The sequence below is a fragment of the Sapajus apella genome, unplaced genomic scaffold (genome assembly GCF_009761245.1).
Source record: "Sapajus apella isolate SASKATOON/1434 unplaced genomic scaffold, GSC_monkey_1.0 scaffold1, whole genome shotgun sequence".
NCBI classification, from domain to species: Eukaryota; Metazoa; Chordata; class Mammalia; order Primates; family Cebidae; genus Sapajus; species Sapajus apella.
In genome coordinates, this window is record NW_022436941.1 from 56198386 (window position 1) to 56223695 (window position 25310).

The 25310-nt window shown below is 33.3% G+C and overlaps 1 protein-coding gene across 2 annotated transcripts in view; it reads left to right on the top strand.

Annotated features, from left to right (window-relative positions):
* Positions 1–25310, top strand: part of EDIL3 (EGF like repeats and discoidin domains 3) — a 439880-nt gene that overhangs the window by 393868 nt on the left and 20702 nt on the right. For both annotated transcript variants that reach the window (XM_032276660.1, XM_032276661.1), the window contains one exon: positions 22679–22834. In XM_032276660.1, the coding sequence (XP_032132551.1) occupies positions 22679–22834 (156 nt within the window). The remainder of the gene's footprint in view (positions 1–22678; positions 22835–25310) is intronic.

The following is a 25310-nucleotide window of genomic DNA, read 5'->3' on the forward strand; positions in this document are numbered from 1 at the left end:
CCTGCCACCCTGTGAAGAGGTGCCTTCTGCCATGATTGTAAGTTTCCCCAGCCATGCAGAACTGTGAGTCAATTAACCTCTTTTCTTTATAAATTACCCAGACTTGAGTATTTCTTCATAGCAGCATGAGAACATACGAATACAGTGACCAGTTATGGACGAGAAGCGCCCAGCTGCACAATCTTATCAATTTCATAACACCAGGTCTCAGAGAAATAGTATGGAGATGTCTCAAGATCAAATCAGAAAATCATGACTCCATGAGGAGCCAGGCACAGTGACTCCCACCTGTAATCCCAGCTACTCAGGAGGCTGAGCAGGAGGATCACTTGAGCCCAGGGATTCAAGGCTACAGTGAGCTATGATTATACTAGTGCCCTCCAACCTGAGTGATAGAGGGAGACCCCCATCTCTTAAATATATATATATGTGTATATTATATATATATATACACATATATATATGTGTGTGTGTGTATATATATATATATATATATTTGGCTGAAATGGAAAAAAGAAGGAATCAAGGGAATGTTTGAAAAGAGAATCCAGGAAATTTAAAAACTGTAGAAACCATATTGTGCGTGTTCACTGTGTATGTGTATGGGGTGTGTGTGTGTGTGTGTGTGTGTGTGTGTGTGTGTGTCTGTGTGTGTGTGTGTGTCTGTGTATGGTGTGGTGTATGTTTGCATATATGAGTGCATGCATGCAGCATATGCTATCCTGGCTTAATGCTATAGTGTATTATCCACGCAGGTAAACTCTGCTTTCCCCCTCTCCTTCAACAAAGTACCTAAGCTGTCCTAGGCAGAGCTGAGTGTGAATGGATTGTATTTTATGCCAGGAACAGCGGTGAAGCAGATGACATCCAGTGCAGCCCACCTTTCAGTACCCTCAGATCTTTGTTCATGTAGATCGAATTCAACTTAATGATCTCCCTGGCTTCCTGCTCTGCAAACTTTCAGACACAATACTTCATGCATACTTGTAGGTTCACCTCCCAGAGTCCTAGACGGTGGACAATAAAAGCTCTGCCATATAAACTCTGAGCCAGTCACTAGAACTGCTGTTTCCCTCTGTCACCATATGTAGCTTTTAATTGCTGCACTATTGATTTACTTTTTTGGACCACAACTCTACTTAGTTTTCCAGTTGATTCCCTGAATGATATGCCATCCTTTCCCAAATTTAACCTCACCAATGTTTGCTGAGAAAAGAATCCAACCACTGAGAAGACGTACTCTTATGCCCATGTTGCTGCTCCACGACATAGTGTTTGTGTACTTAGAAATTTACCTGTTGTTTTTTGCCAGATATTTCCAAAACCACTTATATTCCCCATCCCATATCCCCTCTTTCACACACACTGTATTCTGTTTTACACATACTCTATATAGTATGCCTTGCTGGACTTCTCTGATTTCTGCAACTTTCTGTAGCATCTCTTCTGAGGTTTGCCACTCTTGGGTCCCTGAAATTTAATCAGTCGTTCTTAACATCCTATTTCCTAAGATACTCTGAACCAGCTGCCCTGACTTAGCCTCTCTTTCTTATCCTGCATCCATGGCTCCTCTGGCCTGGCCTCTTCGGTCAACACTGAGTTCAGATTTGCTTAGGCTAGCTTTCCAGCCCTAGCAAGAGAATCCAAACCATGCCCCCCAAGTAAGTGATTCTGACACTTACTTGGCAAATTGACATCAGACTTTGTATTCTTCTAGCTTCTTCTACTTGTCCCTAGATCCTTATCTACCCATTCCTCACCTGGCTGTGTTAACCCACTCCTATTCCTGTAGGCTATCATTGGCCGTCAGTTCCATGCTTTTTATCTTGATTTAAACTCAGATTGAATGAACGGGGAAAAAAAAAGGAAAGGCCCTATCCTTCCACCTGTTGGATAGTTCCTGAGTTTTTGGTTTTCATTACTACTCTTTGAATCTGGGGAACTTTCCCTCATTGTGCATTAATGGAAAGGCATTAAAGTCATTCTTGTTAAGTTTAATCATTTACTGACAAAGTTTCTATTGCACAATGCTGCCAAATTCACATTGCCACGGAATGTGAAGTTCTTAATACTCCACCTTAAAACTTCTGTCTCAGATCTTTTTCATTTCTTTGGGTATTTACACATAATTTTTCCTTGCTATTTATCTGTGAAGAAAAGTTGATCGTGCTATATTTTAAAAACAAATTTCAACTTCTGTTCCTGACCCAATCTCTTTCATTTCATCCTTCGACCTATCTAATTAATAAATGTGTTTACCAATACCTAACATGTACAGACTTTGCAGTAAGTTTTAAAAAAACAAAGATCACAGAAACGTGATTGGAGCACTCAAGGAGCACAAAATCTAGCAGAGGACAAGCATTTGCGAAGAGATTACTGCAAACACAATGTGATGCATACTACAGTGGAGGGATCTACTAAAGAGACTATAAACTGATCGTAGGGAGCAAAGGTTCTAGAACCTGACTGAAACCCATACTAGTTCATATGGTTCCTTCAAACCCATTATAAAAAGACTTTTCACTCAGAGCAAATAATTTACAAAAAGTACCTCCGCTGGGGGAGACCAGTGAGAAAAATGAGTCCCTTTCCTCGGGGCTGCTGTTGCAGCCACTCAAGAATGTACAACTTGGGAAACAGAACACAGACTGAGGCTTACTTGTGCCCCATCTACCAGGAGCTCTTTTGTAGGGTCCAACTTGAACAGTTCAGCGCAATGGCCCTACATGTACCAGACAGATTCGGTGGAAAATCTTTATTCTGTCACCTACTTGCTCTGTGACTTTGAAAATGTCACACAGCTTCTCTGAGGCTCCCTGAATTGTAAAATTGTACTGTAATAGGAACTAACTCAGGGGATGAGTAGATGAATCATGTGAATACTTATTTCATATCCTAGTGATGAATAAGCACTCAATACAATTATTATTACACACAAAAATGACTGTTACTCTTATTCTAGAGATATAAAAAGTAGTCAACTCTACTTCAAAGAGGATGCCAGGAAAGGAGTTACTAATATATATGGTCCTCTTGCTATGCCCTTAAATATGAGTTAGAAATCTCAGAAAAAGGAGGAAATATTTACAGACTGCAGGCAAAATTTTCAACAAAGGCAGGAGTATTCAGGAAAGCCTGGGAGGGGAAGCTGGAGAGATTTGCCACGGAATAATTGAGGAAATGGGAAGAGGTTGTTTAATGAAATGCTTAGAGTCTTACTTTTGAGTTTCAAATGAGTACCAAATAGATAGATTAATTTTGATTTATTAGTTGATATATTAATTTTGGCCTCATTAAGTAATAGAAAAATAAAAGCAAAATAAAATTTGTTGAAAATTTAGCTCTGTCCTAGGCATCATGCCATATAAAAAAAGCTGGGAGGGGGTGGTACAACATATTGGGAAGCCAATACATATTTCTTAATCCATTTCATTAAATGTTGATACTGTTATTCATAATTTTAAGAAATTTTTAAAGCACATGTGTTAGATTTATTTGGTGAAACTTAAGAACATGATAGCATTAGTGGGAGATAATTATATATAATTTCTATACTGCAGCAGGTCTAGCTGTCATTTTGGAAGACCTAATTTTGTAATGCAAATTGTAAAATATTATAACTTAAATTGTTATTTCATGTTTTGTGCATATTTATTTTGTGCCAGATGTAGCAGAAATGTAGAAATTTTAAAACAAGTAATACAAAATGAATTCAGCTGGCAGATGGCAATGTCTTCTTTAAAACTAATGGCTTAATGTTAGTTATAAGGCTATAGTAATAATAAAAATGATCATAAAAAGAGGTCATGTGAAATGCAAAAAGGAAAAATAAAGATACTAGGTTTTAAACAATCCTGACATTAGTTTTTCCTTGGCCTAAAGTTACAATACTGTGGGCTAGCAGAATTGTTTAAAAACATTCAGAAGTTGCCTAATTCTCAGTTACTTTGCATTCAGAGATTTAGTGTTTTTTAAGTCATACCCAAAAACTAAATATATAGTGTTAGTGTTAACTGGAAAAATTTAGACCGACACCTTAAAATACTCTATCCCTCCTCACCCCTACTGAATGCTTAAGAAGCAAAAATAAATACAAAGGTTATTTCATTCCTTCCCCAGGAGTTCACAATATACTCTTATTAAATTATAAAAAGTATTTTAATTATATAGAGAGAATAACATAATATCCCAATTTAAAAAAAGTTAACTTTCTACCATATTTATTTCAAATACATATTTGTTTCCAAGTATGAATACACATGTATATATACATATGTGTATACGTATATACATACATATATATATATTTAAATGCCGGTACTACTACAATGTGTTGATTTTTCTAGCTTTGTAGTAAGTTTTGAAATTAAAAAGTATGAATTCTCAAACTTTATGGAGTTTTTTTGAGATTGTTTTGGCTATTTGGGGTCTCTTTATTATTTACTGTAAAACTGCAATGGGAGTTTTTTCATTTCCATATGAATTTCAGGATCAGTTTGTCAGCCTCTACAAAGAAGCCAGCTAAGATTTTGTTAGGGATATATTGAATCTGTAGATCAACTTGGAGAGTATTGGCATTTAACAATATTCTCCAATATAATACTTAACAATACATGAGCTATCTTTCCATTACTTTGTCTTCCTCAATTTATTTCAACAATGCTTTGTAGTATTTACTGTATGAATCTTGCATTCTCTTTGTTGAATTTATCCTCACATATTTTATTACTTTTAGTGCTACTGGAAGTAGAATTGTTTTTCTTAATTTCATTTTTGGATTGCTTATCACTAGGATATAGAAAATCAGTTGATTTTTATATAGTGATCTTGTATCCTACAAACTCACTGAATTTCTTTATTCTAATATTTCTTTGTGGATTCCTTGGGATTTTCTACATACAAGATTATGCTATCTGAATAAAGATAGGTTTACTTTTTTCCAATCCAGATATCTTTTATTTAATTATTTTTTAACTAATTGTCTTGGCTCCCATTGCAGTTTTACAGTAAATAATAAGCAATATAAATAGTTGTCTTAGCCAAAGGGCCCATAAAACCAAAAACAAACAAAAACACCTCAGGTTAAGCTAACATTTTTAGATTGTACAATCCTACATCAGCAAGAATGCAGAACTAAAAAAGTTAGGAAAATACATAAAAGGTTTGTGTGTAATTGAACTGGCTTCAGTATCACCAGAAAACATAGGTACTGAGTTGCTCAGTCTCCAGAGGGTCTCAAGGATTTCACTGTGCACTGGTGTTACTGGCAGTGAGAGGTGGGAAGGGAGAAGAGTATTATCTATTGGGTTTTTTCCAATTTCCTTTCTCAGTGATCAGAGTCTGCCCTACAGGACATTAATGTCATCAAAATTCTGAGCTGTGTTACCTGGCCCATTGGGGCTGCTGCATAGGAACCTATGGTTTGTGGATTCATTAGAATCATAAATGATAAAAGAATTCTTGACCTGCAAAGAGTCAAGTTGAGGCACTAGAGCCCTTACACCTCACCCTAGCCTTCATTCCAGGAGATACCGGGACAGTTGGTGGCAGTGTTAGAAGAAAAAGGTGGTGATAGCAATGTCTATGCAGCTACCATAGGTGGCTTTCTATGCTACCTTAAAGTCAAGAACTATAAACGTTCAGATCCATCTGCAACTTATTATCTCATTACATTAATGTTTTCTTATTTGTTCAATAATATATTTTTGAGATTTTTTCCAAGTTGATACATATAATTCTATTGTATTCATTTTGATCCCATTTAATTATCAATTCTGTTCATAGACTTTATAATTTTTCACAGTTATTTGGTATAACAGTAATGCTGCAGACAACTTTATTATATATGTCTCTTTCTGATGGCTTATCCCAGAAATACTTCTAGGAGTGCAATTGCTGAATCAATGGGCGTGTGCATTTTCTGTGTCACTAAATATTACTAATTTGTCCTACAAAGTTGTTAAGCCAATTTGGATTTTCTTCAGGAGTGCCTGGGAGTTATTGTAGCCCTATCTACTCACCAACACATAACACTGAGTATTGTTGAAACTTTAAGTTTTGGATGTGAAATAGAATCTAAGTTCTGTGGTAATTTCTATTTCCCGGATTACTAAACTTGTTATCTCTTCATTTATATCTCATCCTACAGAGAATTTCATACTCTCTGAGTTACCTATATCTCTTTTGTCTGTAATTTTTCTATTGGTTTGTTTGCCTTTGTAACAATTTATCACAGTTCTTAGGACTTTTGTAAGATCTTCTCTCAGGCTCTGTGTTTTCTTTTAATTTAGTTTACTATGTTTTCGTTGTGTGGAAATTTTCATTTTAATCTAGTTAAATGTGTCATTTTTATGTTTTGCTTAAAAATTACTTTCAACTTCATGTCACAAATGCTAGCTTTCATATTTTCTCCTGAAATACTTAAAGTTTCACTTTTTACATTTAAGAGATTTAGCCTACTGGGATTTAATTTGGGATATGGTAAAAAGAAAGACTCATTTTCTGGATAAACAGCCAATTCCTGCAGCATCTTTTATTGAGTCCAACTTCCATTGAGTTGTTCTGCCATTTCCAATCCATACCAAACTTGCAGATGGCTGTTTCTGTGTCTGTTTTGTTATGATTTTCTGATTTTCTGCTTGTCTATCCTTACAACAGTATCACTGTTTAATTGTATGGGTTTGCTTGCTTTAAGGATTCATCTTAGGTGGCAATAGGCCCTCACCCTGTTATCACCACCAGCTATGCAACAAATTGTCTAGGTTTTTCTTGGTCCTTCAATTTTTCCCATGGATTTTCAGATCACTTCAGCACATTTTAAAACAAAATTCCTTCAGAATTTTGGAGAAATATGCTGACTTTTAGAGGAAATGGGTATCATTTTTTATATTGAGGCTCCTCATTTTTGTGTTATAGTTTTTTCATTTATTTAGATATTCTGTTAAGTTATTCAAAGGTGTTAAAATTGCTTTTTATTAAGGACTTCAATCTCTGTGTAGATGCTTGTTCTTTAAGTACCATAAAACACCTGTTGTTATAGTGAATGGGTTTCTAAAATTTACATTTTCTCTTTGGATAAGCCTAGTGGATAGAAATGTTTCAGAATTCTACTTAACAGTCTTGTATCAACTAACCTCGCTAAACTATCTTATTCACTCTAAAGTGTGTTTGTAATATTTTCTTTTTCTGCTATGTCACATGCTCACAGCAGCAATTTTGTATCTCCTGTTTCATCTTATATACTTATTCCTTTTCTCTTCTTCTTCTTTTATATAAAGTCTTCAGTATGGTGTTTAGACAAGAGGTGGTTGGAATATGATATCTGCAATCTGATTTTAAGAAGATTCTTTCAGAATTTCACCCTGCATTTAATGTACACTGAAGATGAATAGGATATCTTTATTCATTAAAAGAAATTGTCTTTTATTTGTACATTTAGAAGGTGGTCCTTTGAAGAAAACTAATGAAATGGTCAAAATATTGACAAAATTATCCAAGAGAATAAAGAAAGAAAAAATATTCACTATGAAAAACTGGACTGAAGTATAGACTAAGTAGAAAAAATTTATTATAAACATCTTTATGCCAATGCATTTAAAATGTAGTAAAAATTGTTATAGTGAAAGAAACATTACCAAAATTTACTCAATGAAGTTGAAAACCCACATATGTGTTCAAGAGAAAAAGTAAGGGAAAACAAAAAGAAACTTTGAATAGACATAATTAAAGACATTGAATTAGACTTTATACCTTTCAAAAAATATATTCTGTTTTACACAAACTACAGATGACAACAAGAGTCAAGCTTCACAAATTCTTTTGTTAAACAGCAACTTCCTGGCACCAAAAATGAACAGAGTACAAGAAAAAAAACTTGATTGAGAATCTTCCTTGTGAACAATGATGTAGAAGTCTTAAATAGAATATTAGTACATAGACTACATCAAAATTTAAATGTTTTCTAATAAAGGAAAATGTATTTCGGAAATGCATAAAACGCTTTCACTTGAAAAAAATCTTCTAACGGCAATCACCGAGTTAGGACATTAAAGCTGAAGGATGTGGATATCTTGATGATGGTAGTGCAAATTGGCAAAACGATATTTGAAAATTGTTCTTATCTTGTAAAGTTAAACATTCTTATACTCATCAACCAAAACATCTTACTCCTAGATATATTTTCAAGTAAAACTTTTGGTATCTTTTACCAAGAGATAATAGTAAGAATGTTCATCACACTGATTTTATATGCCAAAAACTGGAAAGAATCAAATACTAATGACAGGAGAAGGGATAAATATATTGTCATTTATGTACACATGGAATTTATGCTTCAGTAAAAATAAAGTAACTATAACCATAAGCAGTCATTTAGTTGAATCTTAGTAATATAATATTGAGTTTTAAAAGCAAGTTCCAGAAGTTTCCTGTATGAATTTTTTAATAAATTTTATGACAAAACTAAATATTATTATTTAGGAGTACATTCATAATTATAAAATTGTATTTTAAAAATCAAGGACACAATAAGCAATTTAGGATTGAGTATCCTTGTGGGGAGAAGTGAAAGACCAGCTATGTATGTAAGTAACATGTGTTGTCAATGTCACAGTTCTTGGGTTGGTTGGGTGTTGGTTTTGTATTAATGAATTAAAAAAGAAATCTGCATGATTATCTTAATATGAAGAGAGATATAATTTCATAGACTCTAATACACTTATTCATGTTTTAAAATTTTCATTGCAAAAAAGTGGAAGGGAAAGTTCTTAATTTAATAAAATATATCTGCTAAAAAGTCTATAGCAAAAGACATTCTCAGTGTACAAATGCTTGACATACTCATTAATGCCTGAGCTTTATTGTTGGATTATTATTATTTCCTTCTTGAAAATACAGCACATTAGTTGTTGTGACATGAACGTTTTCCAGAAAAAAAGTGTTATTTCAGAATTACAGTTTACCTTTCAATCTCCCAGACAACAAGGCTATGTCTGGTACCTGAAGCATATTCTCAACATGACAATTTATGTCATTTTCTGTTACTTTTTAAAGAAAATGTTACTATACAAAAGAGTTGGAAGCAATGCATCTCAAGGCCATGTTTTTCAAAATGCAGAGTATTAATCTAGCAGTTAATATATGTGTGACCTCTGTTCCGAGTGTCTTCTTTTCCTCAGGGAGATGTTCAGGAGTTCTTTATGTTGGGCCTATAGAGATTCTGTTTAACATAGGTTCTATGTCATAGCTTATATTCTAATTCCTAAACTAACAGATATTTCAGCTTTTTTTGAAATGTAACAGATTTATTTGTAATTGGAAAGACATGTCAAAATAACCTCTTTTAATATAAGCCAGAAGCTTGAGAATTATCTTGTGAGTTGTTTATGAGGATAGTTTTAATTTCTGTTTTTGTTTTTGTTGTTTATTTTTTTTTTTTTTTGAGACAGAGTCTCACTCCATCACCAGGCACCAGGCTGGAGTGCAGTGGCCCGATCTCGGCTCACTGCAACCTCCGCCTCCTGGGCTCAAGAAATTCTCCTGCCTCAGCCTCCCAAGTAACTGGGACTACAGACACTCGCCACCATGCCAAGTTAGTTTTTGTATTTAAGTAGAGATGGGGTTTCACCATGTTGGCCAGGATGGTCTCGATCTCTTGACCTCGTGATCTGCCTGCCTCGGCCTCCCAAAGTGCTGGGATTACAGGAGTGAGTCAGCGTGAGCCACCGTGCCTGGCCTCTGTTTTTGTTCTTATGCTTCCGTGTTGATTGGTTCCACTGTAAATTAATTTTCTGATATTATACTTCTAGTGTCATTCTAATAATTTTTACAAGATTCTTCTTTGGTTTAAATCAGTGTTTGAACTTCATTAAAAATATCTTTGGAATTCAGGTTCCTTAAACACTTCTAATATCATTTACAAAACGAATTATACTTCTATTTCCTGTTGATATCACATCTGATTTTTTTCAAATTGTGTTTAAAATGTCAGCAGCTTTGGGCCCGAAGCCTCCCATCACTTATCAAAGACAGTTATGTAAAAAATCTTCAACAGATGGAGGTGTCTTATAAAATTCTTTATTTAAATCTACCAATGAGTCCTCAGCTAAGTGAGCTATAACTTGAGAAGTTTTAAACTCTTGAATACATATACAAATACTGTTTAATATAATGAGTTTGTTTCAAATGATTTATTAATTCCATACCTAATTTAAGATTGTAGTTTATGAGCTATTTTATAGTAATAGAAAATACAGTGCATGAATAGTTTGAGAGCTAAAGAATGTGATTTTTTTAAATATGAGGTTATTTTGTGCTGAGTGCTGAAAGAAATTAGCCCTTTTGTAATTTCTGAGACAGGCATATATATGAGTCCTTTAAACATAGTGCCATTTCTCAAAAGAAGTAAAGTCTACGCATCTTATTGCTCACATGCATTCAAGAACAAAATAGTTTATGAAAGCTAAATAGCTTACATTCAAGCCAGAACTTTATAACTATAGCCATATATGTTTTTTTGGGCTTCATCATAGAAATACCCAGACCACATTGTACTGTAGGACTTAATTAAAATACACTCATTAAATTATATTCAGATTTTATCAGCATTCAACATCTGGTTCTATACTCTACCATTTATTAAGTTCAAAGACCTTGGTAACTGTATTAAGGAAATAGATACCGGGACCTAAAGGAGAAGATAGATGAGATTGGAGTTTTAAGAATATAACAGCTGCTCCTTATTTCTGCTGGAAAGAAAGCAAATGGAAATTAGCATCAGTAACAGCAGAAGAATATAGATAAGACAAATATACACAATAGATAAATTAATATAAATATGAGTAGATAAAACATGTTGATTTTATGGGTATTCAATGAGAAACTCTATAATCATGGCTTTTAATGAGGCTCTCTAAGACTACAACTATAATCTATGATGACTGAAATGCTGAGGACTAGATAGTCCTGTAAGATCTGCTGGAGCCTCTTGTCCTTCTTACTCAAATATAGCCCTGACAGTGTTACAGACCATGCATTTGAATTGAAAAAATTCCTATCCCTTTTTTTTCTACTGTATGTATACTCTGACCTTTGAACAAAAGATTTTTTGTTTTAATTGTCATTCTTTGTGGCAATCTGCCTTCTGTGTCAGTGGCTCTCAACCCTAGAATCCTCAGGCAGTTTTGTTCCTGCTGAGTCATCTCCCTCGCCTCCCCTCTCCAATCGTTTCACAACTCTCTGCTGACCTGGGCTGTTTTTGACTGCTGACATTGATGGCACATTTTCCCAACGCAATTCGAAACATTTACCTCCTGCTTGATTTCTAAGAGGCCACGAACCTTCCCTCTTCCTTTGATAAGGTCAAAGGGAAAAAAGTTATATCTGGGTTTCTTTGGATTCTTGTTTTTGTTTTAGCCTAAAAATCAATCACCATAAAACATGTACATATCCAATTAAGACTAAAAAATATAGAATTAAAGCTCACATGGTCTGATGAAACAAAATGATGTAAAGGACTCTGTGGATGATTTTCAAATTTTAAGAATGGTTAAATTTTCTATCAATGTAAAATACATAGCTCCTTCAGCAAAAAGCACAAAAATACACTGTATGTTCTGTCAATTTTCCTAACTTTCAAAGGCCTCCTAATATTTAGTATATGCAATGTGATTTGCTATTACAATATACTTTACTCGATGAATGTTTTATTAAATTGGTAAAAAAGTAATTGCAGTTTTACCCGTTACTTTTAATGGCCAAAACCGCAATTATTTTTGCACCAACCTGTATTTTCAGTTACAATTTTGATTTATTTGTCACAGAATAAGATATATGTAGCTCTACATATTGACCCACAAATTTGTAAATAGATGTTTTGTGTTTAGGGACACCACTCTTTAAAATATATAATGGTTAGACAAAATACAGCGCTTTGGATAAAATTATGTTCAGTAAAGTAATTGTCAAATATATATTCAGATAGCTTTTGCATGTGTAAACAATTAACTAAATTGTGGCTACTTGAAGTATATGCAAGTCTGATCACCAGTTCACTGTCTTTAGCTATCCAAAAGATGCTGACACGATGCTTACCTGCACAGCGTTCACACTGTGTTATCAAAAACCACTAAATAACAAACTCTTTCAAGTCCTACTTAAAAGTATGTAATTGTTTTCTAAATCACATGCAAATTATTTACTGATAATTGTCTGTTTTCTACTTCATTTGCGCATTGGCCCTGCTGTAATTAAAGTACCTGAAAAATCCTTTGTGGATGTCATTATGCTCTTTGATCAAAAACTTGTATTAAATCTCCATTAACCAATTAATAATGACCCTATCAATTATAGACTAATTCAATTAACCACCACCCTGAATTTTTTATTCATGTAATAAGTCAAAGTCCCCAGACTAATCAAAATCAGGCTTGAAAGGCAAATAAAGAAGATATGTTAATTCTGCTCTCCCAGGGTGATTTTACTTTTTATGAACTCAGCAGAAAGTCACTTTCAATAATCCAGTAAGAAAAGTGTGATTCTTTTCCCTAAAAGTTTCCAGTGTTTTATATTCTCTCTGACATAGGTCTTGAAGAAATTGGGTAAATTAACCTAATTTTATGTCAATTTTAGTTACTTATCACTGAAATTATTTGAGAATTACTTTTTCAAAACAATTTCAAAATAGAATGCATATAGGATATTATAAATATCTGCTTATTTTTTAAAAAGACAGAAATTCAAGTTTTTAAAAAATATGACTTAATACAAGAGCATCACATTTAATCTTTATAGCATCACTTTATTAACTCCAAATGTGTTTATTAATTAGGTTTTTAATTTTGAACTGTTTTTATCTGTTAAACTTACCTGAGATTTAATGAGATCTTGATAGATGGACTTTCATTCATATGCATGGAGTTTTGGTGAAGCCTGGTTGAGTCTTCTCAAACACTGCTGAACACTATATTTGGAAAATTCCCCTAGAGCTGATAAAGTATACCTGATTTTTAGTGTTCTTATGTTGTGGTTATGAGTAAATCACATACATTATTTTACTAATTCACCTTATGAGTCATGATTGTTGAAGGCTTTGATTCCTTTCCCCTTATCCTGAAGTATGGGCACAAATTTATACACATTGGGATGCCTGTTGGTAACTATCCAGGCTTTGGACAGTGTCTCCTTGTGACCACAATGTGTGAACTGTGACATCTAAATCAGAGCAGCAGTGGCCAAGACGCAGAGCCAGCACAGCAAACTAGAGGCTCAGTGGCCATTTGCTACAACAAGAAACATCTTGCTGTAGTCAGTACTTGACTTCCTAACACCCCATCAATCCCATTTGCAGGCAGAATAAACCTTCAGTAATACAAATGTGGCAAAGATGAATTGGATACACATTGGATGCATTAGCTCACTTAATCCTAAGATATGAAACTATTCATTCAGTAGATCTTTCTTGAAACATGTAGGCCTGCCACACACCAGATAACATAGACCAAGTTGTCTGTCCCTGTGAGTTTACATTTTGACAAGAGAAGATAGACAATATTGTGATAATACATAAGTTAGAGAAATAAACAATGGATGTTCAGTTATCCCAGCAAAATCTCCATTGAATGAAAAATAACAGAAAGCTTTGGATTTTGAATGATTAAGAAAATAACTTTTCTCTATTCAGAGGAAAACAACAAGAGTAGGAGAGGCTTATGCTTTAGACCAAATAAGCTGTACTGCTTAAATGTCTGCTGGGCATTGGTAAAAAGCCCAAAAAAATCTTGCAACTGCCTGATAGGTGGTACAGGACAAAGAGGAGCTTATATGGCTGGTATGTGACGAACACCAGGATTCTCCTCTCTCTTTTCAAGATAAGTAAAGGAAGGGAAAATAAGATAATTGAGGTCCTATTTTTAATGTGTGTAGAACAAGAAAGGATAGGGATTTTTCTAAATGTATGGAAAAAAAGAACTATAAAAGTGGGAAAAAATATACAGAAAAAAAAAACAACAACCAGATTTAAAGAGCATATATAAAAATATTTTTGGAGGTTAAGGGTGGAGGATTGCTTGAGGTCAGGAGTTCAACATCAACTTGGGCAACAGAGCAAGACACCTTCTCTACAAAAAACAAAAAAATTAACCAGGCATGGTGGTGCATGCCTGTAGCCCCTAGCTACTCAGGAGGCTGAGGCAAGAGGATGGCTTGAGCCTAGAAGTTTGAGGCTGCAATGAGCCATGATCATGTACTTCACCCTAGCTTGGGTGAAAGAGCAAGGCCCTGTCTCTTTAAAAAAAAAAAAAAAAAAAAAAAAAAAGTTATTTTTTATTTATGACATAATAGAGGAACAATAGAAAAGGTAAGATTAATGCTGAGATAATGAAGGAGCTGCTATATTTTTCCAATTTCCCTGAAATATAAATTAAAATATGTTAAAATTGCATTACCAAAAATAAATCTATAATATTAAGGAGATAATGGAGAAACTCTTTGAGAATGCAGAGGAAAATAAATGAAAAGATAAATGAAAAGATAAAATAAATGAAAAGAATGAATGAGAAAATATTACAAATAAGAAAAACATAAAAACTCAGCTTTTGGACAACAGGCTTTCTAGAGTGAGACACCAAAAGAAGCAGAAGCAATATTTTAAAATATAACTCAAGGAAATGTTTTGAGCATGTCTTCTCCAAGAAAACCATCTGCAGCTTGAATGGACCCACTTTGTTCTGTCCAAGGCAATACAAGAGATCCTTATCAATATATATCCTGGTGGATGATGATGATTAATACTATTAATTTTGAGAATAAAGAGTAAACATTGTAGCAATCACTCAGGTAGGGGAATAAAACAAATAAGATATAGATTATAAAACAAGCAGTGTTAAAAAAATATGTTCTTAAATATGTATATATGCTATGATCCTATGTCAAATTATATGTACACATAAAACCAAGATGGTTCAGTAAAAACAAGAAAGAATGAAAGAAAACTTGAAATAATAACTCAGAAAAAATGGAAAATTGTAAATTTAACCCATCTAATCAAGTAAATTATCTTTTTAGCCACACAAAAATATGCAATCACAAAAACAGCAATTGATACATTTGACTATAGTAAAATTGAAAACTTGCGTTAAAAATAAAATTAGGTGACATAGGAAATGGGAAAAAAACCGCAATGAATATAGCAGAAACCACATATGATACCATATAAATAATTCTTAAAAATCAACAGGAAAATTTCTAATCCAATAGGTAGTAGACAAGAACATGAAAGAGACTATATGTATATATAATTGGTGACACTGAACAATTAAGAAAATATAAATTAAATGCCACTTAGTGACATTTATGTAAATTAAATGTAAACGTGCCACTTTTCAGTTAACCAAAAATATACAGAAAGTTAAACAGCACACATGTTATCACTTGTGTTTAAGCTAAAAAATGTTGATCCCGTAGAAGTAAAAAGTAGAACAGAGGATACTACAGGCTAGGAAATTAGAGGGGGATGGGAGGTTAGGGAGAGATTGGGTAAAGGAAATAAAATTACAGCTAGGCCGGAGAAATAATTTCTAGTTTTCTATACCAGTGTCAGATGACTATAACTGACCATAATATATTATATGGTTTCAAGTAGCTACAAGGAGGATTTTGAATGTTCCCAACAAAAAGAAATGATAAATGTTTGAAATGATAGATATGCTAATTACCCTGATCTGATCATTAGACATTGCATGTATCAAAACATCACTAAATAGCTCATAAATATGTACAATTGCTATGTATCAATTTTTAAAAAGTAAAATGCATTTAAACGTAAAATTTTATTTAAAAATGAGATTGGTGTGTAAAGTTATTTTATATAGCAGATGGAACAGTGTCATTTTTCTGAAGACAAATGAAACAATGTGTATCACATTGTAAATGCCAGGTTCTTAGTGTCTGTAAAGAAACAGTTGCACCAATGGGCAAACAAATACATGTGAGAGTTGAGTCTGTTTTTCCTTTGATAATAAGAGAATTGGAAACAAATGAACATCAATAAGGGATTGGTTAAATAATTTTCATATTCATTCATGCGCACACAATACAGAATGTTATATAGTCATTACGAATTATACGTAATTATTATTTATATGTAAACATATAAGACTGCACGTGTAATATGAGCTATGTTTTTTTTTTTTTTTTTTTTTTTTTTTTTGAGACGGAGTCCTGTTCTGTCACCCAGACTGGAGTGCAGTGGCGTGATCTTGGCTCATTGCAATGTCCGCCTCCCGGGTTCAAGCAATTCTTCTGCCTCAGCCTCCAAGTAGCTGAAATTACAGGCGCCAGCCCCAAGTCCAGCTAATTTTTGTATTTTTAGTAGAGACAGGGTTTCTCCATGTTGTCCAGGCTGGTCTCAATCTCCTGACCTAAGGTGATCTGACCTACTGGGCCTCCCAAAGTGCTAGGATTATGGCGTGAACCACCAAGCCTGTCCTAAGGTGACTTAACTTTATGAAGATATATGGTAATAGGAAATGTCTAAAAATATGAATATTAAAAAGTTGACAGGAATTAACCGTATATAGTAGAATTATAGTTCATTTCAAATGCATTCCTTATATCTCTTTGTGTTTATTAATTTTCACAGTATGTGTTTATTACTTTTATGTTTAGAAAGTCTATTTATTTTTAAAATCATTTTCTTTGACCAAGTAACCTTAATTATTTGAATTTATGCTGCAGAAATGAAGAAATATGTGGCCCACATTGAAAGGACTAAGATTGTATGGGAATGTTAATTTTAATAGGAAAATTGAGAATGGAAGGAGTAAATGTTTTATAGTAAGTGAATGATTGGAGTAACCCCTTAAAATGACATATTAGGTATCAATAAATGCTATATATTAAAAATAGACAACATAAAAATATTTTAATAATATAGTTACTATTGAAATAGTAAGAAATAAAGAGTAAACTAATTGCCTGTAAATATGGATGAAAATTGTAACCAACATCTGGTAACCAATATTTTTTCAAATGCTAAGAGCAACAAATTTGTCCAAAAATATATTTGAATTGGGAAGGGAGGCATTGAATATATCTCATAGTAATGCAGACTTGTTTTTTAATCTTTCTACTAATAAATTTTTCTACAGAGCATATATCTTATTCATAATGAAAAAGATAATTAAAATTTAAAATGTTAAATATAAAATAGTCATAATTATCATGTTACCTTCCATTCTCAGTTAAAAATGTGCAGTTGAACTTCTTGCATGATTCTAAATAAATCCTTTCAAAAATTAATAGTTATAAGCTGACAACAGTCATAGGTTGTAGTTCATATTGACATATGGCACTGTTCATGTTGTAATTGCAGGTAATTGTTAAGTACAAAATTATCTCAATTTTGTACTCAGGCAGATGATGCCTGTATATTTGGAATGTCTACAGTGTGCCAGGTGTCCTACAAAACTCACAGCTGAACGATCACCTGAGCTTAGAACATTTGCTTATTGTACCATACATGTGTTATACATGGTTTTACAGGTGAAAAAAATACCATAACACACCAATACAACAGAAAACTTCATCCTTTGAAAGATTATTTCATGGTATGACTTTTTTTCTGTTTTAGTTATCGTAGTTTTAATATATGACATGAATAAAGCAATTGCTATTTTAAATGTTTAAAATGTTGTTGAAAATTAATTTTTTTCTTTGTAAAGGGGAGAATGTTATAATGAGTGCTAGAATGCTTATGTTATCAGGTCTCAAACATAGTTTAAGATTCCGGACTTTAGATCAGAACTAGATCAAATTAGACACAGGAGCTAAAAATTTCAGATTGTTAATTGCATTAACTAATTGGTCTACAAATATGGACTACAAGTATAGCCAACATCTGATAACCAACAATATTGTCCAACTACCAAGTATAACTAATTATGTGTATTAAATGTAAATGGGACTAACTACAATTGTTTCATGTAATGTTAAGGTTAAAATTTCTTTACTGAAACCAAATGTTATCTAAATACATTGTCTGTAAGTCAGTTTTCAAATACTATGCTAGTTAACCATATTAGCTTCAAAGTTATTTCTGCTTAGTGAGTTAATTTTACGAACTCTACGAAGTCATAAAAAACACAACTCAGAATAAATGATATGAAGGCATAAATAAGAGCATTTTAGATGCAGCTGAGTGGCACAATTCTGTGGTGAAACTGACCTGTGTTCACATTTCTTGCATACTTATTTAGCTGTGTCACTTTTCACTGTCCTCACCCCTTCAAGAATGTCTCCACTAAAATCAAATTAATTTTCCAGTCCGCCCCATCTTCTTCCAGGGAACCGTGATCAGGGTGCTGTGCAGATGTCTGAAATGTAGTTTATCTTTAACTTCCTCTAACAAATGCTCAAATTCTATGCCATTTATCTAAGTTAGACATACTCTAAAAATATTTACGCTTTGCCAAAACATTACAGGATGTTTTACAACAAAAAAGTTTATATTCCCACAGAACTCTCATGCCATACTTTTTTGTTTACTGTTGAATCATTTAATTCTTTCTCCATAAGTATCCCTCCTGGTTTTCACTCTTAGTGTGAAATAAATAATTTAATCAGATTTGGAATCTATTTTCCCTTTTAATATTATTTTAGAACTATATCTTCATTGTACCACAATCAGCATTTAAGTAGAGATGAATAATATATAAAGTTTGTTACTTTATTTTATTTATTTTGAGATGGGATTTGGCTCTGTTGCAGAGGCTGGAGTGCAGTGGCACAATCTCAGTTTACTGAAACCTCCACCTCCCAGACTCAAGCCATCCTCCCAAGTAGCTGGGACTGCAGATGCATGCCACCATGCCCAGCTAGTTTTTGGAATTTTGTAGAGAAGAGGTTTTACCATGTTGCCCGGGCTGGTCTCGAACTCCTGAGCTCAAAAAATCTGCCTGCCTCAGCCTCTCAAAGTGCTGGGATTACAGATGTGAGCCACCACACCCAGCCTGCTATGTTATTTTTAGTTAACCATTTCACTCATAAATGGGAATTTCAGGTTTTTCAAAATTTGCCTACTTTAAATAAGTTAATGATTGTTGTATCGTGAGATTTTTGTTTGGTGAGATGGTGAACAAAATATTTTATGATCCAGAACTTGTTTCTAGAATAATCTAGTCACCAATTTTCCTGTTACCATTTCCTTCTAACAAGACATTCTGAGACAAATATTAAATTCTTCCCTCAGATCTATTTATTTCATCATGTTACCAAAGTCTTCCATAGAACTAACTGTAGTCTATATATTGCTATACATACTTCTGTACATACAATAAACATTACCTCATCTTATTTTCATAAAGTCCTATGAGAATTGTTATCCTCATTTCTCAGATCAGGAAGTTGGGAGGTAGAGAGATAAAGTACTGTGTCCAACAGCCTTGAGCCAATTTGGAATCTCAAACCACCCAGTTCCATTAGAGTAGGCTGACTCTTAGAATCAAATTCCTTCAGATTGGAGAGGATTTTTTGCTACTTGCTTTCCTCAGTAAAAACTGATGGATACCACAGTGACACTGTATTTCCTTGACACTGTGTCAAGGAAAAATCCTCATAGAAAAACTAGAGAAAGGAGCTAGAATTTTCTGCTGATACATGGTAACATTCATAGCCATAAACTGGTTCTTGTCCATAGAACATACTTAGGAACTAGTCCCAACTCAATTCAGCAAAATGTTCATTGAGCGCCTGTTATATGTAAGATACATTTAAGGCAGATCCAGACATGTGCATGCAGTGCATGAAGCCAAATATCTCCCATGAGCCAGCTCAGTGCCCTAAGTAACCTGCCCTATTTTAGCCAAACTTTGGGAGGTGAGGATCTAAAAGAGCAGAAGGTATTTTGTCCAGCATATTTGCAGCTCAACTTTCACCCTGAAGATCGTGAAGAGGGCAGAGTGGTCCTAGACCAGGGGCAAGCATTAGGTCCTGAGGAACGGGCTTTTCTGGAATCATTCTTCATGCCGAACTCTGGGGTTATGTGGTCTGAGTGCCTCTCGGGGTGAGTTTTGTGCATGCCCTGTTTCAGCAACCTCATGTTCACTGTGAGTTGCTGATTATTTTTGTACTGAAAGAAGGTTTGCTTAGGCCTAGTACTCTAAGTTTAATGTAGCAAATTTTAGGACAAAATCCAGCTTGAAACAGATTGCTGACTATTTAAGCGGAGGAGCTGGCTTAACTGGAACAAAAAAGAAAAACATTTCTAGATAGAAAAAAAAAATGTTGTAGAAGCGAAGCAGTTAGAGTGGGAGAAAAACATATCTGTTGGAAAGAGCCAAGACACACAACTTAAGGAGAAAACATCTCCACCCAGCAGGAAACCCAGCTGACTTTAAAAAATGCCACAGAAAAGGGGACGTTAGAAGAGTCCTCAGTGCATCATCTTAGCTAAGGACTTACAGAAGTTTAGGACCTGAGGAATACAGCCTGGGGGTGATCGTATTCTTGGTGACACTGTTTGAGTTCCTGTGTGTTTAACTGCCTGTGATAGCAAAACACTGACTCAGTTCTTTTAAGATTTTTTTTTTTTTAAAACTGTTTATTGAGTCCTAGCAACATTAAGCACACTTTGAAGAAGAGCAGCTTTGCCCTGTGTCTCTGCTCAATTTGGTTTGGATTTAGGACAACAAAAGCAATCTATATTTTAAAGCCCAGACAGCTGAAGAACAGAGAGGAAATTCATGATAAAACACAGGGCTTTATTAATATTATAAATCCAGGATTGTTTTTGTTTGACTTAAATTGCTGTCAGTTTGACAAGTGTGGTGATGCTTTAGAAATTTCTGAAGGAGTCACAGAGAGTGGAAAGAAATTATTGAGTGAAAATATAAATGATCAATGAGTAATCACTCACTGGGAAAATCAATGACTGATCCGTTATGCTAAGAATCTCTGTGTATGGTGGACCTTTGATTTGAATCTGTGATAGTTCTTTATTCACTGTTATTTTTGGATCACACACCATATTGTGTTGCATCTGTTGATACTCATTTCTTCATCTGTAAAATGGAATTAATATCCTCGCTTGCATGGTTATTGGGAGAATTATCTGAGGACATACGAGAAAACACTTAGCACAATGTGAGACGTCAACCATTTCCTTCCCAGGATATCATAACTTTTCCATCCTGCGTTACTGCCGGACACACAAAACATTTTAGATAACGTAATACATGTTTAGAAAAGTAGCCAAAAAATTTTATTTTTGAAAATGTTTTAATAGAGCATTAAAGGTAGTCTTTTGTCTTAATCTATCACCAAAATTGAGTCTGAAGCCTTTAACACATGTCCCAAAAAAGTAACAAAAAGCTCATATGAATTCAAAAATGTATATTCACAGGCTGTGACACATTGTAAACTGTTTCACACCTTTACTAATGGGCATTTGTATCACTAAATATGGCCTTATTCTATGTATTCTCTCTAGCTCTCGCTTCTCATTTATGGCCTGTATCTGACCGATGACTATTTGTAGCTACCTTATATCTCACAGGATAGAGGACCTGAAATAGAAACAAAAGGACACAGTAGTTGAAAGCACCAAGATCACACATGGGATCATGACAGTTAAAGAAGATAAGATCAAGGATGTCGCAAGGCACTTAGTCATAGGAAATAGGTGGAAATAAGTGGCTATTGCAGGAAGAGAGAGGAAGCTGTAGATCAAGGAACGTAAACATGAAAGATGAAGTCATCTTACAAGAGTTGTCTGCTTAGAAAATAAAGTTAAAAAATTAACATAATAAGATGGAAAAAATACAGAAATGAATTAGGGAACAAAGAGGGAAAGTATTGAACTAGTCTATATTATGTATTCTTTCATGAAAATGTTTTCTATCTTTTTCATTTCAATTACATTTTGATGATTTTAATGCTTACTGAAGTTCCATGGGTCTCATATCCTTTAAAGTATGTATTTTGCAGAGATGGACACGTTATGAGCATAGACTCCACAAGTCAGGAATGCATATATTTAATCCTTCTTCATTTTTGAAGAATATTTGCCTTCTCCTCAACCTTTTTAGAATTGTAGTTTTCTAAAAGGGGGTTTTCACTGGAAAATGATCACTATTACTCAGTTATATATTATTAAATTGATCAAAATTTATGGATACAGGATTGACTAATGTTCCATTGTGAACATCTAATACTATTTTTGTTGCTGATGTGTACATGGCTGCAGCATTTGGATTTTTATTGCAATGGCCAATAAAATCAGAAAATTGAATTATTAGTAAAGTTCTGGGAGGCAGTGATCAATCTCAGGAAGGTCAGCCCAGTCAGATCTGTTCTGTCTCAGTTCCAAAAAAAAAAAAAAAAAAAAAAAACACTGCACAAGTAGATGATGAATCAGCTTAATATAAAATCAATTAGTGAAATTATTTTTAAACATGATTTTATTTTAAAATAGTTGTTGTTCAAGGAGCCTTGGACTACGTTAACCCAGTGGCAATATCAAAATTATCAGCCAATAATAGACTCAGTCATTGGTTCAAAAATACAAATAACTAGGCAGATTTTTAGTTTTAGGATATATATGGTTTTACTCTCTTGAAATCAAAAGACTTGCAAATGCATGACTTGGTTGTTGCATTTAAAGAATGTATTTTCTTTTTATTAGGTGGATCTTCTTGTTCCTACCAAAGTGACTGGCATCATTACACAAGGAGCTAAAGATTTTGGTCATGTACAGTTCGTTGGTTCCTACAAACTGGCTTACAGCAATGATGGAGAACACTGGACTGTATACCAGGATGAAAAGCAAAGAAAAGATAAGGTAAGTCACCCAGATTGGTTTATAAGATTCAGAAGAGGAGGATAAAATTATATCCAAGTTTGATGAATGAACTACTTATACATCTGTATTAAAAATAATATCTGCATATACTTAAAATGTATGTTAAATAAAAAGCTTCAAAGAATAGCACTCTAAAGGAGCTTGCAGTCCAGTATGCAATGGTGCAACCTAGAAGAAAAAAATTGCTTTACTGATAATGTGTTCCCTATTATTAATTGCCTAAGATCTGACTATATAAGATTCACCTAATGGTTTATAAACGTAATAGAATCTTGAGTAGTTTATCATAAGACACCTGTAAATAGCTATTGCTAGAGCATATGCCACTATTATTTTCATTATTAAAATAAATTCCTGATGTTAGATAAAATATTCTTTGGAGAAAAATGTTTCAAAGTTAATGAAATTATTTTTAAAATTTTATATTTCTTTAATTATTGTAACAAGTGGGAATTTCAGAAATAGAACAATTTTGATTATACAGCTCAACAACATAAAAACTCAGATTTTATTCTGCTCAGTTACTTTCATTGTATTTTAATTCATAGATTTGTTTTATTTTCCTTTTAAATATATAATCTATTTTGAATTCCATATATACACACCTCTATGCATATACACCATACAAATCAACATCATACAATTTTTATATTTTTAATTCTTAGCATTTTGTGCATCTTTTTATAATATCTACTGGTTTCAGTATCTGCGAGACCCTGGAGAATGAAAGTGCTCAGGGCAATATCAATGACTAATTGGGATCATTGTTTAAATATGGCCTCAGTTGGATTAGTGAAATCAAGTTAATTCATTGCTTAGAGTCATTGTGCAAGGAATTGCTAGCTTTCTGAAGACATGAAGACATCAACAAAAACTCTCAAATCAAAGATTTGGGGGAGAGTATAACACTGCTTTATACGTATTAAATATTTGAGTTAATAATTATTTTTATTTTATGTAATCCTTTTACTTCCTTAGTGGTATTGCATTATTAACTGACGGAAGGGTTGAAAATATCTTTCTTTCTTCAAATATTCCAGGCAGAGAATTTATATATTTCCCCAGAAATGCTAGGTCTAGAATGGCTGTTTAAGTGATTCAACAGTCTAAATATAGTTCACACGAAATTTATTTTAGAGATGTGGTTTTAGGTTTAGATTTTAAAAACCACATCTAGTCACATTTTACCATCTCAGAACACACTCATTTAGTGTCTCAGGACACATGCACATTTCACATGTTAACATCTTAGAAAGTGGTATATCTTACATCACAATTTAGTTGAGAGCACTTATTCTTTCCTAGATGAACATAAAATAATGGCATGATTTAAAATCAATGACATCTTAAATTGAACAAATATTGGATATTTTGTAAAATTATTTTCAAATATATTTTGTGAGCTATAGACAAGTGTTTGCCATGATTTATTGGAAATAACTATTCCAGTTCCTATCTTTCACCTTTTACAGTAGGCAATCTGATACAAAGTGTATGTTTCATAAGATGAAGTTTTTTAAAACTTCATAAATTATACAGGCTTGAAATTAATTTTAAGACAAATGAGTATTTACTTATCCATGTGTAAGAGTCAGTAAAAAGCACATCTATAATAGTGAAACGTTTATATAGATTAGTTTAGGGAAGAACTGTAAAGAAAATTATGGTTAAACCATTAAACTGTTGAAATACTTTTTTGTCTCCATTTATATAAAAAAGTGATTTAATATGTGAGTAATTTAATTTTTCTTATAGACTAGACATTTTCTTATTAATGTGTTTTATTTCATTATCTCAGCCTGAAACTTACATAAAATTTTTGTGCCAAGTTGTTTGATAGTGTCACTCAGGTTTTTTCTATCTTTGCTAATTTTCTATCTACCTATGCTATTAGTTACCAAGGAGGGAATGTGGAAATTTTCAGCTGTCATTATGGATTTGTCTCTTTTTTCTCGCCATTACATCAGTGTTTGCTTTATGTATTTTGGAGCTCTGTTAATATACACATAAGCAGATTTTTAATGTCTCTTTGATCAAATCAACCGTTTTTCATTAGAAAATGAACTGTATCCATGGTAATAGTTTTATTCTGAAATCCACTTTGATGGGAGTATTAATGTAATTGAATTTAAATTTATCATCTTGCTATTTAGTTCCTCTTTGTCAAATCTATTTTTGTTTGTTATTCCTATTTTTGTACTTTTTTGAGTTAATCAAAATTTCAGTAATTCCATTTTATCATTTGTTGAATTAGCCATAATGTTTTGTTATTTTTGTGATTGCTTTAAAGTTTGTGATATATATTTTAAACCTATGAAATCTACCTTTAAATGAATGTTAAGCCCCAGAAACTTACCTACATAAAAACAAGCAAAATAGATTATTGCCATTAATCCACATATTTAGAAACTATTATAACATATGATTTGGACATGACCAAAATATATCTTTTTTA